Raw genomic sequence first — 17,855 nt, forward strand, 5'->3', positions numbered from 1 at the left:
CACGCACACACGCACGCACGCACATACTCCAAAGTAGAAAATCTGAGCTACAACAGAGCACAGTGGTTAAGAACATGGACTCCAGAACTAGACTGCCTGGGTTGAGATCCCAACTTTCCACTTAACTACCTATGATCTTGGACACGTTACTGAATCCACCTGTGCTTCAATGTCCTGCTCCATAAAATGAAAGACAACAAACCGCATCTATTTCAAAGAGCTATGGTAAGATAATATTGGTAAAGCACTCACAACAGCATCTGGCATGCAAGAAGCACTATATACATGTTTGATAAGTCAGAAAACGGCATACATATAACTAAAGCTACCACACGGATACACTTATAAATAACTTACTACTACTTTAAAGCTTTTCCCTCCCAAACTTTTCTTTTGAAACTTTTTAATCCTAAGGAAAAGGTGAAAGAACGGTACAATGAACAAATGCATAGGCTTCACTTCGATTCATCACAACTATATACGCACACGCAAATACACACACTCTTATCCTTTTGCTGATCTATCTGAAGGTAAACTGCAGGCATCATAACACTCACTCCTAAATACTTCAGCAGGTAACTCTTAAGAATACAAACATACCCATGGCAAAAGCTCAATAACATGAACACACCCAAGAAAGTTAACACTGACAAAATACTATCTTCTATACATTCCACACCCAAATTTCCCAGCTGTCCCAGTAATATCCTTCATAACAAAAACATAAACACGGGATTATCTACTTCAGTTATTCATGTCTTCCTCTTCTCTAATCCGGAACAATTCCTCTCCTTTTCTTGTGTTTCATGATACTGATACTTAAGAGTACCAACTGGTCTATAGACCAGTTAGTCTATAGAATTTCCCTCATTTTGGATTTGTCTGCCTTCTTCCTTATGCTGTGATTCAAATTAAGCACTTTTAACAGGAACAGTATATATATGATGTGTCCTTTTCAGCCATCACTCAGGACACACATCATGGCAGTTTGACCCACTACTGATGAGATTAAGATTGACCACTAGGATTGTTGTGGTGTCTCAATTTCCTCCACTGTGAAAAAAACATTTTTCTCTCTGTAAATAACATGTAATCAATGGGAGGTATGTCAATACATCTCAATATCAAGCTCAACAACCTTTCACCAAATGGGGTTAGCATTCATTGATGATTACCACTGGTATCAATTTTTTTTTTTTTTTTTTACCATGGTGGCCAAAAACATAGTGATGGTCTATCATTTTTTCTACTCTAGTAAGTACATACTCTACTGCAATAAAGAGCTTTCCCTTCTTCCTGCCTCCCTTACATACTGAATACTTATTTTTAACAGTATGGACTTAGAATTGTTTTTAATTCCAAGTGTTATAATCCATTTATTGTCATTATTCCCAGATTTGGCCAATGAGAACACCTACAAGCCCAGTCCTCTGTCCTTTTAACACTTCTCCATCAATCATTAAGCACTTCCTTGGTTTCTGGCACAATACTTTGAAACTTTAAAATACAAGTCACTTTACATAATCAGTAACAAATAATTAAACCAAATCATCAGTATACTAAAGTTCCCATGGATAAATAGGGCAAGAAGTAACTCTAAAGGTAAAAAATCACCCCCAAGACCTAATATTTTATCTACTGAAAATCTCACAATGCTAAGTAATTAAATACTGAATTTAATACAATTAGGTTACCTTCCCAATCTGTGAAGAATACAAACAGAAACAAAAAAAACAGAAACACGTAACACACCTACCTAGGCGGGGTCTAGGCCGGAAGACCATTTCTAGCCCTTTCACTTCCAGTGCACAATTCTCCTGTAGCAAGGAGCCCCATGGAACTGACAGAGAAATTGACTGTATGAATCCTTCAGTGACTTCTAAAGGCGCATCTGCCGACTCCAGGATCTCATTGAGACACTAAAGAGAAAAACCAAGTGTATTTTGAAATCACAGGAACAAGAACTCAAAATTGTTTAATTTATTCAAAGATGCTGAATATGCTCATATGTGTGTCAGACACTAGGAATAAGGAAAGCAGAGTCCAAGATAAAGACTCCCCATCCTCACGAAGTTTACAAAATAGCTTACCATGAAAGACACACATAATTAAGGTGTGATGAGGTACATGAAAGAGGAAATATACTATACTCTTTGAGCATGTAATAGAACCTAACCCAGAGATCCAAGACAGGCCACCTGAGGAAGAGCTATTTAAAAAGTGAGACCAGAGGCTAAGGAGTTAATCAAGCAAAGTGGTCCACAAAGAGACAACAGTGTATGGAAGGAATCAAAGAAACCAGAGGTCAGAGAGTGCAAGCCCACATATTTGAGATGCAAAACTTTATGAAAAGGAAAAGCTGCTTTAGGCTCTAGTGTAGTGTGCTAGGGTGATGAGCCAGAGATAAAGCACACAGATAAGGGAGAGTGAAATCCAAACAGCCTTGTAATTCATGTTAAAGAGTCAGACTTTTATCTCAAAAGCAAAGTGAAGCCCCTGAAAGGTTTTAAGCAAGGGCACCATGATGAAATCAGAACTGGAGGGGAAACAGTTTCACTACCAAGCCAAGCATGTATTGGAGGAAAGCAAAATTCAGGCAAAAAGGTCATTCGGAGTAAGAGAAGCTAGGGAGATTGGTTTGGCGAGGACAGTGACACTGAGGACAGTCAGAAGTGGGCAGATTTTTGTAGAATATTAGGAAGTAGAATTGGCATCATGAGAAATAAAGAAGGAATGAAGAATGACTTCTGGGTTAGGGACCTGGGCAGCTGGTTAGCTGGCAGTGCCATTTACTGAGAAAAAAAAACCTGGAGAGGCAGGTTAGGGGAAGCTCAGGAGCTGAGTTCCAAAGAGTATATGTGAGCAGGCATCTAGGTGAGATGTCCAGGAGGCAGCCGGATATTCTGGTCTAGATGTCAGGAGAGCCATCTGGGCTGAAGACACAGAAGGGCATTATGAATCCAGAATGTCAATGAAGCCCTAGGGTGAGGAGAAACAGTCTTTGGGAACTTATGCAAAGTTAAATGACAAGAGGCCTAGGACTGAGTCCTGATAAACTACAATATTTAAGAATTAAGAATTGGGCAGGCGCCTGGGTGGCTCAGTCGTTGGGCGTCTGCCTTCGGCTCAGGTCATGATCCCAGGTTCCTGGGACCGAGTCCCACATCGGGCTCCCTGCTCCGCGGGAAGCCTGCTTCTCCCTCTCCCACTCCCCCTGCTTGTGTTCCTGCTCTCGCTGTCTCTCTCTGTCAAATAAATAAAATCTTAAAAAAAAAAAAAAGAAAGAAAGAAATACAACTTAAAAAAAAAAGAATTAAGAATTGGGGGCGCCTCTGTGGCTCAGAGAGTTGGGCGTCCAACTCTTGATTTCGGCTCAAGTCATGATCTCAGGGTCGTGAGATTCAGCCCTACATCAGGCTCCCTACCGGGCATGGAGCCCCACTTGAGGAACCTGCAAGTAAACTAGAAAAAAGCAAACAGAGAGATAGAAGGAAAATCAAAAAAGCCTTACATCCCCCCAAATCATGGAAAGACAATTTTAAAAAGTGGTGCAGTGCATCAAAAGGCAAGAAGAGGCCAAAGTTTTTAAGTGTCCACCCGATTTTCTGATATTTAGGATACTGGTGATCCAACTGAGAACAATTTCAATGGCGTGGTAAGGAAACCAGACTACAACAAAAGGAAGAGAGAATGGATGTAAATATAGTTAATAGAATAATTAAGTGTATTTCTTAACATACTTCTTTTTGACCATGTACTTTATAAATTAAAATAACAAATATTTATTAAATGCCAGTTTATATGTAAGGTACTTTCTGCACACAACAGTGAATAGCAACATCGTAATTCTTTGTCTACAAACTTAACGCTGAATGTTTTGATATTTAGACTGGCTCACATTTTATCATTGGAGGCCACTACTTTAAAAGGCTTTCTTCATGCTGTTTGTGTAATCCTACAAACTTTCTGAAGAGTACAGCGGCATGGGTGCTTTTAAGGTAAACACATTCAGATCCTCAATCCACAAATACATTGTTCTAAAACTGACCTTCCTGAGAAGAGCACTTAACCGTGGCACCATGTTGGAACTCCTCTCACATATTACCTTGTACAATCTCCGTCCTCCCACTTCGCCAAATGGGCCGATCTTTGCCCTTCCTGAATCCTCCTTTGTGCACTGCCTAGGGTATAAAAATCTCCAGGAAGCACCAGCAGTAAGTTTGTTAGTCTTTCCTTATCTATACATATCTTTGGCATGACACTCAAAGTCAAAGAACTAAGTGATGTTGCTACTACAAAAGCCCTTCGATTCTCATCTACTTATTTATGACTCAAGCCTATAACTATTTTAAAAATTTAGAATGAAATTTATGATGAGCCCTATCAAATACTAGTTGTAAGTATATTCATTTATGGACACATGAACTAGTCAGGGAAGAGCGGGAAAACCATCTACCCACATCATTAAGAAATGTATTTCCAGGACACCTGGGGAGCTCATTCGGTTAAGTGTCTACCTTTGGCACAGGTCATGATCCTCGGGTCCTGGGATTGAGCCCCACATCAGGATCCCTGCTTCTCCTTCTCCCTCTGCCCTTTCCCCCGACCTCCACTTGTGCTCTCTCTCAAATAAAATCTTAAAAAAAAAAAAAAAAGTATTTCCAACAGAAATTTTTATGTTTAGTTTTTCAAATGTATATTTATATTGTTTTGATCGACTGCACTTATAATCATAATACTCACACTTTCCAGAGGAAAAATGTTAATAAAGCCTAACGATTACCTAAAGGAAATACTGATACAGTCAGTATGGGAAGCGCTTAAAGGAACTAAGGAAACCACTAAAACACTCAAAAGACATCAAGTGAGGAAATCATTAAAGGAATTAAAATGGTAATTAAAAGGAATTAAATTTTTAAAAGGAATTAAAGGAAATATTGAGCAAGATGGCGGAGGAGTAGACGACCTAAATTTCGTCTGGTCGCAGGAATTCAGCTGGATGGGGATCAAAGCATTCTGAACACCCAGGAACTCAACAGTAGATTGAAGAAAATAGCAGCAACTCTATGACAGAAAAGCGACCACTTTCTGGAAGGTGGGACGTGCGGAGAAGTGAATCCGAGGCGATATTCGGGAGGACAAAGGGCAGGGGAGGGGGCCTACGACGACCGCTTCTGGCAAGGGATAGAGCCGCGGAGCACAAAATCGGACCTTTTAGAAGTCGGCTCCGCGGAGGGATGTCGCTCCAGTGGCTAAGCGGGAGGTGGAACCCTCGCGGGAGAGTGTGGTCTCAGGACCCTTGGGGTCACAGAAAGACACGGGTGACTGAGTGCGGCAGAGCTCCCAGGGATCGGAGCGGGGAAGCCAGCTGCAGAGACGGAGCCGAGGCGCGGGCTCTCAGCTCAGGGTGGCCATAAACCGTGACCCAACAAGCAGCAGATCCGGGGAGACTCCCCTTCCTCCCCCAGGAGGAGCGGCGCGGGAGCACAGCGCAGGGATCTGCTGGGTTTGCAGACGCCACACGGTGTCGGGTGCCAGAGGTAGAAACGCTTGGTCACAGGCCAGGTGAGCACCGAGTGTGGCCGGAGGCCAGGGAGAGCAGAGTGATTGACTGCTTTTCTCTGGGGGCTCACTGAGGAGTGGGGCGCAGAGCTCCCGGCTCCTCCGGGGGGAGATTAGGAGGCCGCCATTTCACTCTCGTCCTCCAAAGCTGTACCGAAAGCTTGCAGGGAACAAAAAGCTCCCGAGAGCAAACCCCAGCAGATTACTTCGCCGACCAGGCAAGGGCGGAAAATTCCGCCTACGGCAAAAAACATTTGGGAACCACGCAACAGGCCCCTCCCCCAGAAGATCAGCAAGAACAACAGCCAAGACCAAGCTTAACCGTCAATGAGAACCGCAGAACTCCAGGGCTAGGGGAATACTGCACATAAATTCATCACTTTCTTCCCCATGATTCTTTAGTCTTTCCAAGTTAATTTTTTTAACTTTCTTTTTTCCTTTTCCTATTTTTTTAAATATTTCTTTCTCCCTTTTGGAACCAACATCTTATCAATTCCTTAAAATCTTTTTTAATTTTAAGGTTTAGAGTCATATTTTATCCCTTCATTGTAGTTAACCTTATTTTTTTGTGTATATATAAGTGGTTCTCTCCTTAAAATTTTGGGATACAGTTTCTTCTAACAGACCAAAATATACCCTATATCTCTAGTGCATGGCTTTGTTCTAGTCTCCTGCCTGATCACAATCTCTCCCTTTTTTTTTTTAATTTTTCTTCTTTTTTCAACCAACTTATCAATTCCTTTTATACAATCTTTTATAATTTTCATCTTTACAGTCATATTCCATCCCTTCATCGTATTTACCCTTATTTTTGTATATATAAGTTTATCTTCTTTAAAATATTGAGAGGCAGTTTCTTCTAACAAACCAAAATATGCCCAAAATCTACTGTGTGGTTCTGTGTATTCACCAGCCTGATCATATTCTTTTTTTTTTTCTTTCCCTTTCTTTTCCCCCCAGTTTCGGGTCTCTTCTGATTTGTTTAGTGTACATTTTTCTGGGGTCACTGTTACCCTGTTAGCATTTCGTTCTCTCATTCGTCTGTTCCCCTCTGGACAAAATGACAAGATGGAAAACACCTCAAAAAAAAGGAACAAGAGGCAGTACCAACTGCCAGGGACCTAATCAATACTGACATTAGGAAGATGTCCAAACTAGAGTTCAGAATGACGATTATAAAGATACTAGCTGGGCTTGAAAAAACCGTGGAAGATACTAGAGAATCACTTTCTGGAGAAATAAAAGAACTAAAATCTAACCAAGTCGAAATCAAAAAGGCTATTAATGAGGTGCAATCAAAAATGGAGGCTCTAACTGCTAGGATGAATGAGGCAGAAAAGAGAATTAGTGATACAGAAGACCAAATGATGGAAAATAAAGAAGCTGAGAAAAAGATAAACAACTACTGGATCATGAGGGCAGAATTCGAGAGATAAGTGATACCCTAAGACAAAACAATACTAGAATAATTGGGATCCCAGAAGAAGCAAGAGAGAGGGGCCAGAAGGTACACTGGAGCAAATTATAGCAGAGAACTTCCCTAATTTGGGGAAGGAAACAGGCATCAAAATCCAGGAGGCACAGAGAACCCCCCTCAAAATCAATAAAAATAGGTCAACACCCTGACATCTAATAGTAAAACTCACTAGTCTCAGAGACAAAGAGAAAATCCTGAAAGCAGCTTGGGACAAGAGATATGTAACCTACAACAGTAGAAACATTAGATTAGCAGATCTATCCATAGAGACCAGGCAGGCCAGAAAGAACTGGCATGATATATTCAGAGCACTAAAGGAGAAAAATATACAGCCAAGAATACTATATCCAGCTAGGCTGTCATTGAAAATAGAAGGAGAGATCAAAAGCTTCCAGGACAAACAAAAACTAAAGGAATTTGCAAACACGAAACCAGCCCTACAAGAAATATTGAAAGGGGTCCTCCAAGCAGAGAGAGAGCCTAAAAGCAACACAGACCAGAAAGGAACACAGACAATATACAGTAAAAGTCACCTTACATGGAATACAATGGCACTAAATTCATATCTTTCAATAGTCACCCTGAATGTAAATGGGCTAAATGCCCCAATCAAAAGACACAGGCTATAAGATTGGATAAAAAAAACAAAACCCATTGATATGCTGTCTGCAAGAGACTCATTTTAGACCCAAAGACACCCCCCACATTGAAAGTGAGGGGGTGGAAAACCATGTACCATGCTAATGGACACCAAAAGAAAGCTGGGGTGGCAATCCTTATATCAGACAAATTTGATTTTAAAACAAAGACTGTAATAAGAGATGAGGAAGGACACTATAACCTACTTAAAGGGTCTATCCAACAAGAAGATCTAACAATTGTAAATATCTATGCCCCTAACATGGGAGCAGCCGCTTTTATAAGGCAACTAATAACAAAAGCAAAGAAACACATTGACAACAATACAATAATAGTGGGGGACTTTAACACCCCCTCACTGAAATGGACAGATCATCTAAGCAAAAGATCAACAAGGAAATAAAGACTTTAAATGACACACTGGACCAAATGGACTTCACTGACATATTCAGGACATTCCATCCCAAAGCAACGGAATACACATTCTTCTCTAGTGCCCATGGAACATTCTCCAGAATAGATCACATCCTAGGTCACAAATCAGGTCTCAACCGGTACCAAAAGACTGGGATCATTCCCTGCATATTTTCAGACCACAATGCTTTGAAACTAGAACTCAATCACAAGAGGAAAGTCGGAAAGAACTCAAATACATGGAGGCTAAAGAGCATCCTACTAAAGAATGAATGGGTCAACCAGGAAATTAAAGAAGAATTAAAAAAATTCATGGAAACCAATGAAAATGAAAACAACTGTTCAAAATCTTTGGGATGCAGCAAAGGCAGTCCGGAGAGGAAAGTACATAGCAATACAAGCCTTTCTCAAGAAACAAGAAAGGTCTCAAATACACAACATAACCCTACACCTAAAGGAGCTGGAGAAAGAACAGCAAATAAAGCCTAAACCCAGCAGGAGAAGAGAAATAATAAAGATCAGAGCAGAAATCACTGAAATAGAAACCAAAAGAACAGTAGAACAGATCAATGAAACTGGGAGCTGGTCCTTTGAGAGAATTAGTAAGACTGATAAACCCCTGGCCAGACTTATCAAAAAGAAAAGAGAAATGACCCAAGTAAATAAAATCATGAAGGAAAGAGGAAAGATCACAACCAACACCAAAAAAATACAATTATAAGAACATATTATGAGCAACTATATGCCAGCAAATTAGACAATCTGGAAGAAATGGATGCATTCCTAGAGACCTATAAACTACCAAAACTGAAGCAGGAAGAAATAGAAAAACCTAAACAGACCCATGACCAGTAAGGAAATTGAAGCAGTAATCAAAAATCTCCCAACAAGAGCCCAGGTCCAGATGGCTTCCCAGGCAAATTCTATCAAACATTTAAAGAAGAATTAATACCTATTCTTCTGAAACTGTTCCAAAAAATAGAAATGAAAGGAAAACTTCCAAACTCATTTTACTAGGCCAGCATTACCTTGATCCCAAAACCAAAGACCCCACCAAAAAGCAGAATTACAGACCAATATCCCTTATGAACATGGATGCAAAAATTCTCACCAAAATACTAGCCAATAGGATCCAACAGTACATTAAAAGGATGATTTACCACGACCAAGTGGGATTTATTCCTGGGCTGCAAGGTTGGTTCAACATCCACAAATCAATCAATGTGATACAATACATTAATAAAAGAATAAGAACCATATGATTCTCTCAATAGATGCAGAAAAAGCATCTGACAAAGTACAGCATCCTTTCTTGATCAAAACTCTTCAGAGTGTAGGGATAGAGGGTACATACCTCAGTATCATAAAAGCCATCTATGAAAAACCCACAGAGAATATCTTCTCAATGGGGAAAAACTGAGAGCTTTTCCCCTAAGGTCAGGAACACGGCAAGGATGTCCTCTATCACCACTGCTATTCAATATAGTACTAGAAATCCGAGCCTCAGCAATCAGACAACAAAAAGAAATAAAAGGCATCCAAATTGGCAAAGAGGAAGTCAAACTCTCACTCTTTGCAGAGGATATGATACTTCATGTGGAAAACCCAAAAGACTCCACCCCAAAACTACTAGAACTCATACAGGAATTCAGTAAAGTGGCAGGATATAAAAATCAATGCACAGAAATCAGTGGCATTCCTATACTCCAAGACAGAAGAAAGAGAAATTAAGGAGTCGATCCCATTTACAAATGCACCCAAAACCATAAGATACCTAGGAATAAATCTAACCAAAGAGGCAAAGGATCTGTACTCAGAAAGGTATAAAATACTCATGAAAGAAGTTGAGGAAGACGCAAAGAAATGGAAATACGTTCCAAGCTCATGGACTGGAAGAACAAATATTGTGAAGATGTCAATGCTACCTAGAGCAATCTACACATTTAGTGCAATCCCTATCAAAATACCATCAACTTTTTTCAAAGAAATGGAACAAATAATCCTAAAATTTGTACGGAACCAGAAGAGACCCCGAATAGCCAGAGGAATGTTGAAAAAGAAAAGCAAAGCTGGTGGCATCACAATTCCGGACCTCAAGCTCTATTACAAAGTTGTAATCATGAAGACAGTATGGTACTGGCACAAAAACAGACACATAGATCAATGGAACAGAATAGAGGGCCCAGAAATGGACCCTCAACTCTATGGTCAACTAATCTCTGACAAAGCAGGAAAGAATGTCCAACGGAAAAAAGACAGTCTCTTCAACAAATGGTGCTGGGAAAATTGGACAACCACATGCAGAAGAATGAAACTGGACCATTTCCTTACACCACACACAAAAACAGACTCAAAATGGATGAAAGATCTAAATATGAGACAGGAGCCTATCAAAATCCTTGAGGAGAACACAGGCAGCAACCACTTCGACCTCAGCTGCAACTTCTTCCTAGAAACATCGCCAAAGACAAGGGAAGCGAGTGCAAAATGAACTATTGGGATTTCGTCAAGATAAAAAAACCTTTGCACAGCAAAAGAAACAGTCCACAAAACCAAAAGAATGGAAGAAGATATTTGCAAATGACATATCAGATAAAGGGCTAGTATCCAAAATCTATAAAGAACTTATCAACCTCAACACCCAAAGAACAAATAATCCAGTCAAGAAATGGGCAGAAGACATAAAGACATTTCTGTGAAGACGACATCCAAATGGCCAACAGACACATGAAAAAATGTTCCAACATCCTCGGCATCAGGGAAATCCAAATCAAAACCTCAATGAGATACCACCTCACACCAGTCAGAATGGCTAGAATTAACAAGTCAGGAAACGACAGATGTTGGCAGGGATGCGGAGAAAGGGGAACCCTCCTACACTGTTGGTGGGAATGCAAGCTGGTGCAGCCACTCTGGAAAACAGTATGCAGGTTCCTCAAACAGTTGAAAATAGAGCTACCCTACGACCCAGCAATTGCACTACTGGGTATTTACCCCAAAGATACAAATGGAGTGATCGGAAGGGGTACGTGCACCCCAATGTTTATAGCAGCAATGTCCGCAATAGCCAAACTATGGAAAGAGCCAAGATGTCCATCAACAGATGAATGGATAAAGAAGATATTGGTAATATATATACAGTGGAATAGTATGCAGCCAAAAAAACAAAAACAAAATCTTGCCATTTGCAACGATGTGGATGGAACTAGAGGGTATTATGCTAAGCAAAATAAGTCAATCAGAGAAAGACAAGTATCATATGATCTCACTGATAATGAGGAATTTGAGAGAAGATCATAGGGGAAGGCAAGAAAAAACTGAAACAAGATGAAACCAGAGAGGGAGATAAACCATAAGAGACTCTTAATGTCAGGAAACAAACTGAGGGTTGCTGGAGTGGTGGGGGGTGGGAGGTATGGGGGTGGTGAGTGATGGACATTGGGGAGGGTGTGTGCTATGGTGAGCGTTGTGAATTGTTAAAAGACTGATGAATCACAGACCTGTACCTCTGAAACAAATAATTACGTATTTAAAAACAAAGAAGAAGAAGATAGTATGAAGGGAAAAATGAAGAGGGGGAGGAACAGGAGGGGGAGATGAACCATGAGAGACTGTGGACTCTGAGAAACAAACTGAGGGTTTTAGAGGGGAGAGTGTGGGAGGGATGGGTTAGTGTGGTGATGGGTATTAAGGAGGGCACGTACTGCATTGAGCACTGGGTGTTATATGCAATGAATCATGGAACACTACATCAAAAACTAATGATGTAATGTATGGTGACATAACATTAATAAATTTAAAAAAAGGAAATATTTACTTAATGCAAAAGAAAGCTGGAAAGTAACAGTAAATTTTAAAATACGATCAATTTCAATTTAATTACATGTTCTTATTGTAGAGAAGTCATAGCATGATCAATAAAAGGCTTCAGCATAAAATATATAAATTAAGATAAAATTTTGCAAAGCAAGAGTTCAATGGGAAAAGATACAATGTTAAATTTCCAACTATTAATGAAGACTTTGTTCAAGCATTTTTAAATGTATAATGATGGGTATTCAGATCCTATTGGGTGAAAATATGTATTTTTTACATCAGTATTTACAACACAATAAAAATTATCCTCTACAACTACTTAAACTGTTAAAAACAAAACTAAAGGCCAAGGTGGAGTCACCTGCCCCCCAGGACAGCAAATAGACTTAATTGCAGTTTCAACCTCTCCAGGAATGAAATTTTAAGCCCATCAGTCTGGATTTTCTGGTTGGCAACCAGTGAGGTAATCCGTAGTGTGGGCTCTCCATCCCAAATGAAGATGAGGTAATCCACCTAAAACTCCCTGCTCTTCCCCCTAAGGAAAGAAGTTCTGGCCAAAAACAATCTTCTCCTTTCTTTTGCTAGTAACTTCTTACCCTACCCTCCTCCCTCCTTCAAAAACCTTCCCGTTTGCACAACTTTGGAGCTCCCCTCTACCTGCTAGGTGGGGTACTGCGTTATTCGGCCAATTAGATTTTCAAATGCTCTTGGGTGAATTTTTTAACAAAATTATGAAGAATTTTCGAGTCAATTTTAAAATGCACAAGCAATGCGATAATTTTTCAAAAATTTTAAGAGAAAACCGGGCAAACGTGTTTGAAGAACACTCCTTTAAAAGAGCACGTATTCAGGTCCTAGCTCAGTCGCTTTACTAGCTGGGTGGCTTTGGACAAATTCTTGAGTCTCAATTTCCTCATCCATAAAATAGGATAGTATCTATTTCATAGGGTTACTGTTAACATAAATGAGATAATAACGCATAAAGCTATTAACATAGTTCCTGATACCAAGTACACACTTTATAAAAGTTAACTATTGTTCTTTATCTTGCACAGGGCCTACCTAGTGCAATGATGATCATCACTATTAGGAATTCAAGGTGTGTTCCACAGTATGGAGAAAAACATTAAGTTACGTTTCTCTTCACTATGTACCATAAAACTAACTAGGAAAACACATCCTTATTAGTTTAAACCAAGGTATCAGAATTCAGAGAGATAAAATAGAGCATAAAAATTAGGGCGCCTGGGTGGCTCAGTCGGTTAAGCGACTGCCTTCGGCTCAGGTCATGATCCTGGAGTCCCGGGATTGAGTCCCACATCGGGCTCCCTGCTCAGCAGGGAGTCTGCTTCTCCCTCTGACCCTCCCCCCTCTCATGCTCTATCTCATTCTCTCTCTCAAATAAATAAATTCTTTAAAAAAAAAATTTAGCAAGACCTGACAAAGCAATTAACATTTGATTTGCACTTATTACATACAGGACACTGCACTATGCTATTTTATATCTATGTTATTGCACTAAATTGTCACAATAGCTCTCTGAACTACGTATTTTTGTGCCCGTTTTACAGATAAGGCAACTGAGATCAGAAGAGTTAAGTAACTTTCAAAAGCTGTTCAATTAATCACTGCAGAAACAAAACTATAAAAAAATATATATTTTCACAATGGAAAATCTTGCAAGAGGCTCATAAAAATGATGTGCAAACACCACTAAGGCTCAGAAATGCAGTACCTGGGCTTGGGAGCTGGCTTATAGAACAAGCTTTCTAAGAGAGAAAAATTCTCAATCCCTTTGTACTAGTGTTTTTCAAAATGCAGTCAAGGACCATATGCATCAGACTCTCCTAGGAGGCTTCCTAAAAAGGCAGATTCTTGGGTCTTTAGAATGAGAATCTACAGCAAAGGGGCCAGAAGTCTGCATGTTAGCAAACTTCCCAGGTGAACCCAGTGCTGCTAGTGCTTTTAGAAGTTCAGGTTTCTTGAATCTTTTGAGCCAGTGTGATATACAAAAAGAATATAGGAGTCAGAAAGACCAAGGTTTGAAATCTCGCTGCACTGCTGATACTAAGCCCGAGTAAGTTATTTAACCTCATGGTAAAACAGAAACCCAACATAGAGCAAGAAAACATATATTAAAAGCACCCATCACAGTATACAGAGATGGAAGGTGCTTAATAAACAGACGCTATTATGTTCAAAAGCAAACTAAAATCCCCCACCTTGACTCTATGTCCCCTCTAATCATCAACCTCATTTCTCTTGTAACCAAGGCAACAATTTACTGGAACCACCAACCCCTACCGGCCTTCTAACCCACAGCTCCTATGACATTGCTCTGAACTGCCAAAAACAGCTGCCAAGCCCAACAATCTCCAGTCTTCCCCTTCCTTGAATTCTCGTCTCTAATTCCTATAGACGGCTCCCCTGTCTGAAACCCTGACTTCTTCTGGCTTCTACGACACTCTTCACACTCTCGCTCTTCCTTCCAATCCTGTACCACTCAGATGGTGGTTTCAACTCAGCTTCATCTTCAGCCTTTTTTGTTTCTCAGCCTCATCTACATACTACCCAGGAGCTTTGTGCGGTTCCTGTGTTTCAGTCATTACTGACACTCTGATAACTTGCAAATCTTTATCTCCAGCTCTCCCTCAACTCCAGTACTATATATGTTCTGAGAATTAATAAAAGGAAACCGCATCTAAAATGGAAGGAAGAGGCACCTGGGCGGCTTAGCTGAGCATCTGACTCTTGATTTCAGCTCAGGTTGTGATCTCATGGGTCATGAGATCAGGATCCACACTCAGCAGGGAGTCTGCTTGGGATTCTGTTTCTCCATCTTCCTCTGCCCCTCCCCCTGTACTCACACACACTCTCTAATAAAAAATAAATCTTGAAAAATAAAATAAAATAAAATGGAGACAGGAGGTCAGCAGGGACAGCTCTCATGCCCTACCACTGGTGATCAGTTGCAGACTCAACAAGGAGAGATCTACCTTGCAAGTCCAGCCTACCTTCGCTACTACCTTCCTATCCCAGCAGGAGGTAGGAAAATTTCCTTCTTCCCCGGCCCCCCACAACTGCCCAGCTGGGGAGAAACAGTCACAGTTCAGCCAATGAAGAGCCACTCTACTTCACACTCCCAGTTTACTCCAATGGACATTTTGTTTCTTTTTTTTTTCTTTAAAGATTTTATTTATTTGACAGAGACACACAGGAGAGAGGGAACACAAGCAGGGGGAGTGGGAGGGAGAAGCAAGCTTCCCGTCTAGCAGGGAGCCCGATGTGGGACCCGATCCCAGGACCCTGGGATCATGACCTCAGCCGGCAGACGCTTAACGACTGAGCCACCCAGGCGCCCCGGACATTTTGTTTCTAACAGCCCTTCCAACTTCTCCCTTTCCTCTGTAAAAGAACTTACTTCTTTGTTCTCCAGACTTGCCTATAGTTTTGCTGTAGCTTTACTTGTCCCAGATTGCAATTCTCTGCTATTACCAAATAAACCAATTTTTGCCAGTAAAGCAACTGCTAGTTTTATTTTTAAGGTTAACAACATATAGCTCCCACCGCCTCCTGAGCATCTGTCTGGATTTTCCAAAGTCCCCTTAAAAAAAAAAAAAAAATCAACGTCGAAACTTATTCTCCCCCCAACCTCAATCTCCTCCTTTCCTCTCCCATTGCTCCCCACTCCCACAGGGACAGAGAGGGGGGACAAACACAACCTTCTCTGTATCCAATATTTCCTATTAAGCCAATAAACTGCAGTAAGCTACGGTCATTCAAGATCATCCCTCTACTCATGTTTTTCATATTTTCATAACAATATTAAGAGAAATAGAATGTTTGACTCTAAAAAAAAGGCCCATCATTTAAAAAGTTCAGAATGGCTTATCTTATGGGTTATTTCCATAATTAAAAGTCTGAAATTTGGGGGGGGCACCTGGGTGGCTCAGTCAGTCGAGCTGTCTGCCTTCGGCTCAGGTCATGATCTCAAGGTTAGGGTTAGGGTTAGAGTCTACAGTTCAAGAATTTACACTGTGCCACTAAGGTACAAAATACTATCTCTAAATACAAAATGTTTAAATAGGTCATACTTACATGCAGTCTTATATGCACTTGGGCAAAATCCCCTATATTCAATATCATAAAGTACTTAGAAATTCACTCATTCTGTGAAATTCCAAGGTCTACTACAGTATATGAGTAGGACAAAATTCTCAGCTTCCTTGGCCAAATGGATTCCTTGTTATGTACTCAGGCAACATTTTCCTCGTTAGCCCAACGAAGTATATCCTTGTGATTAATTCTTGACCTAAAAGCAGAGCCACCTGAAGTGCTCAGCAAGTGTCCTATCACAGATTACCTTAGAGTTTTTCTTATGTTGAAGGCCATTTTGCTTTCAGTAATCAATGAGTTTCATACATATAGATAGAAAAAGAGAAGGTAACACTGGTCTACTACACCATCTGGCATAGAATTAGTAATCAAATGTTGCTTGAACTAAAGATAATTTTATTATATATACCAGTATAAGCAGGAAAGCAATAGAAAGATTATTAAGTTGAAATTAAAAAGCTTCAATGTCTCAATGTCTATCTTCCTGGACATACTGAATTTCTGCAAGGAAAGGGTTTTTATCCACTGCTATATCCCCCAGCCCCTCACTGTGGCACATGCTAAGAACTCAGTAAATGTAAATGAACCAATTGATGAAAAAACTTCAATTAAAAAAATAAGAATAAAGTCAAAGTCTTAGAGTTGGAAAAGGATGAGTCATCAAATCCAACTTCCTACCCAAGTAGAATATCCTTCTTTCAACATTTTAAATTTTCAACTACTTCCTTGGGAAAACAATATATGAATATATGAACCCACTACAGTTGTAGAATAGTCTCAAACCCTCTGCTTCTATTCCTCCCTCCCACTTTAAGCCCTTCAAAGGTAGTGATCTCCAAAGTGCAGTGTATGTATCCCCTAGAGTAGAACGGAGCACTTACAGGTATGTGAGAAGTTAGGCATTCAATCCTCAATTTTTCACATTTTTAGATTTAAAAGTTGTACCAATATTTAATATACAAATGGGCATTGGTACTCTCACGCCATTCATCAGATTGGCACAAAGCAAAGAACAGCAGCTCCACACTGGGGTAATGTTAAGAGTGTGCCCTCACTTGGATATTCCATTTCAGGATACTGAAACTTAATTTAACATTGATTCTACATTAATAAAAACAGATCTTGAAACAGTAGGATCTTTGTAAAGAGACAGAATATGGCAAAAACTTTCTGATTTCCTGGTTTTCTTATGGCCAAATATTTAAGAGTTGAATTTAAAGATAAGCAGTTTTCTTCTACACAAGAAGAGTTCCAAATATACTATTTATGTGATGACCCATGGCTATCAATAGCATATGCTACCTAGCAGTTATATTCCAAAAAACAAAACACACCATCTTTTCAAAGTAAAGACGCCACTTTAGGGGCACCTAGGTGGCTCAGTTGGTTAGGTGTCTGCTCTTGATTTCGGCTCAGGTCATGATCTCTGGGTGGTGAGATTGAGCCCTCAGCAGGGAGTCGGCCTGAGATTGTCTCTCTGCCTCTGCCCTCCCCCCCCCAAAAAGTAAAGATACCATTTTAATGAGTGAGAAAATAACTCTTAGGGCACATGGCTGGCTTGCTTGGTAGAGCACATGATTCTTGATTTTGGGATTGAGTTCGAGCTCCATACTGCGTGTAGAGATCACTTAAAAATAAAATCTTAAAAAAAAGGGAAAAAATTGGGGTGCCTGTGTGGCTCAGTCAGTTGAGCTGTCTGCCTTCGGCTCAGGTCATGATCATGGGCTCCAGGGATCAAGCCCCGCATCAGGCTCCCCTGCTCAGCGGGGAGCCTCCTTCTCCCTCTCCCACTCCCCCTGCTTGTGCTCTCTCACTCTTGGGACGCCTGGGT

The 17,855-nt window shown here is 40.4% G+C and overlaps 1 protein-coding gene across 5 annotated transcripts in view; it reads right to left on the reverse strand.

Moving 5' to 3' along the window:
* ATG2B (autophagy related 2B) overlaps positions 1 to 17,855 on the reverse strand; it is an 80,012-nt gene that overhangs the window by 59,172 nt on the left and 2,985 nt on the right. For 4 of the 5 annotated variants that reach the window (XM_025869408.2, XM_025869407.2, XM_025869406.2 and 1 more), the window contains exon 2: positions 1,757 to 1,919. In XM_025869408.2, the coding sequence (XP_025725193.1) occupies positions 1,757 to 1,919 (163 nt within the window). Of the gene's footprint in view, positions 1 to 1,752; positions 1,920 to 17,855 lie in introns of those variants that run through there. The other variant, XM_073895851.1, reaches the window with a different exon arrangement.

The sequence above is a fragment of the Callorhinus ursinus genome, unplaced genomic scaffold, assembly GCF_003265705.2.
Source record: "Callorhinus ursinus isolate GAN/ISIS: 27379988/994484 unplaced genomic scaffold, GSC_fseal_2.0 scaffold8, whole genome shotgun sequence".
In the NCBI taxonomy this organism is placed as follows: domain Eukaryota; kingdom Metazoa; phylum Chordata; class Mammalia; order Carnivora; family Otariidae; genus Callorhinus; species Callorhinus ursinus.